General features: G+C 44.5%; 1 protein-coding gene across 1 annotated transcript; it reads left to right on the top strand.

Annotated features, from left to right (window-relative positions):
* Positions 1-404: 404 nt before the first annotated feature.
* Positions 405-1,328, top strand: LOC134370654 (olfactory receptor 1F1-like). The gene has a single exon (XM_063087686.1). It carries the CDS (start codon positions 405-407, stop codon positions 1,326-1,328), a length of 924 nt encoding a protein of 307 aa, XP_062943756.1.
* Positions 1,329-2,487: the final 1,159 nt, after the last annotated feature.

The following is a 2,487-nucleotide window of genomic DNA, read 5'->3' as shown; positions in this document are numbered from 1 at the left end:
CTCATATATGAATGAAGCAATTCATCACTCACAGGATCAAAATATATAGCATATGTGACAATAGTTTGTGCATACGAGATGTTTAGTCAATGTTACAGAAGTGTGGATTAAGCTGTATGTAATCAAAGATAATTTAACATTATGGAAATTAATCAGTAAAGCTAACTCCCTAAGATTATCTAGTGTGAATTAATTCTCAAACAATGACAAAAACAGTAGCATAAAAATTTTGCTCAAATGGTTACTATTATCATCATTCTCATGTAATTTTATATTTGAAATATTAATTGAGAAATAAACCTAGCATCTGGTGTCATTTGAAAACACAATCTCTCAATAATAGATGGAGCACAACTCCTTAAATCTCTCCTTCTGCCTTCAGCCACATATTCTGCCCCACAGACATGGACAGAGACAACCAGACTAGAGTTACAGAATTCCTTCTCCTGGGACTCTCTGGGAAGTCAGAGCAGGAAGAGATTCTCTTTGGGCTGTTCTTGTGGATGTACGTGGTCACCATCATTGGCAACGTTCTCATCTTCTTGGCCATCAGCTGTGACAGTAATCTCCACACGCCCATGTACTTCTTCTTGGCCAACCTCTCCTGTGTCGACACCTGCTTTTCATCAGTCACAATCCCCAAGATGCTGGTGAATCACGTATTGGAGGACAAGTCTATCTCTTACATGGGATGTATGGCCCAGATATACTTCTTTATCACTTTCACTAACATGGATGGGTTCCTCCTGAGCGTGATGGCCTACGACCGTTACGTGGCCATCTGTTACCCACTGCACTACACCCTGATCATGAGGCCCAAACTCTGTGTCCTTCTGGTGGCCATGTCTTGGGCCATTACAAACCTGCATGCTCTCCTACACACTCTTCTCATGATCCAGCTCTCATTTTGTTCCAACAATGCTGTGCACCACTTCTTCTGTGACCCTTACCCTGTTCTAAAGCTGTCATGTTCTGATACCTTTGTCAATGACCTGATGGTCTTCACTGTGGGGGGAGTGATATTTCTGACACCGTTTGTGTGTATCATTGCTTCATATGCTCACATCTTCTCTAGTGTACTGAAGCTGCCATCTGCCCATGGGATACAGAAAGCGCTGTCCACATGTGGATCCCACCTCACTGTGGTCTCCTTGTTCTACGGGGCAATCCTGGGGGTCTATGTGCGCCCTTCATCCTCCTACTCACTACAGGACACAGTGGCCACTGTCATCTTCACAGTGGTGACACCTTTAGTCAATCCCTTCATCTACAGCCTGAGGAATCGTGACATAAAAGCAGCCTTAAGGAAACTAATTCTCAGAGTCTAGAATTTAAAAATGTGAGAGCTGATAGGACGCTTGGAAATCATGTATTTTTTCTTCCTACCTGCAGAGAGAGTGAGGCCCAGATGGGTGCAAAACTCACCCTGACTATTCTTCTAATTAGTGATATGGGATCATGATTGCACTTTTAAATATGAGAATGTCAGGGGCTCATAAGTCATAAAACCATTAAAACTATTAAAAGAAATGATTCTCAGATACCCATTTTTGAACAAGGAAAATTGAAGATCAGATATATTGGATCTAATTTTGGGGGGGAGTTTTTGATTTTGTTTTTGAACGGGTGCAGAAACCATAAGACAGTGGCCACCACAATGACATGGGAATTTCAGAGGACTTTAGAGTTGACTCTCCTCAGAGTCAACCTCCGTCTGTGGCCTCACACGAGGAGATGCTACAACTACTCTGTTTACTGACTCCCACAAAGGTTAACATTTCCAGGCTGGACAACTAGTAACTGTTGGTTTCAGAATGTCCTAACTGTCCACATTCAGGGTCTTTCTTGTTACTGACTTTGGTCATTCTTCCTCTGTCCTAGGCTCAGGTCCTATCCCACCCCTTCCAGCTCAGAATCCTACACTTACACCCACACCAGTGTAACCCCACCCCTCCTTGCAGCTTTTTGGTGCCTTGTTTCTCAGCATGGGTGTCAGGGTCCGGTATCAGGAAACTTCAGATAGTAACTAGACCTCCTCATGGAACTCTTGGTATCCCTTCGAATTTTGGTGGGCTGCGGGAAGCAGAGATTCCCTTAAAGCTGAAGAGTTTAGAGTTATGATAGCACCTGAAGAACATAAAGACACGAATTAATTCAGGATTTGTACTGGACTCCCCTGATTCCATGTCCAGAGTTTGTTCCACTCCATGGGGCCAGGTGTTCAGAAGTCCAAGCCTCTTCTATTCTATACCTGACGACTAAGAGCCCACAGGCCAGCTCCCACCTTCACTTTCCTGATGTCCAGAGAGTACTCACCTGCATCTCCAGTGACCAGCCTTCAATACCCTCCCCTCACTGGCCTCCTTGCCTCTCTCCTTTCTCCTTTCTCAGTTTCCTCCACCCTCATGGCTAGTCAGCACTCACGGTCCTTGCTGTCACCTCCCTCTGACTTGGTCCGACCACTGGCCAACTCTTACCCTGATCACA

Source organism: Cynocephalus volans, chromosome 2, assembly GCF_027409185.1.
Source record: "Cynocephalus volans isolate mCynVol1 chromosome 2, mCynVol1.pri, whole genome shotgun sequence".
Taxonomy (NCBI): domain Eukaryota; kingdom Metazoa; phylum Chordata; class Mammalia; order Dermoptera; family Cynocephalidae; genus Cynocephalus; species Cynocephalus volans.
This window is presented reverse-complemented; position numbering and strand designations above follow the sequence as displayed.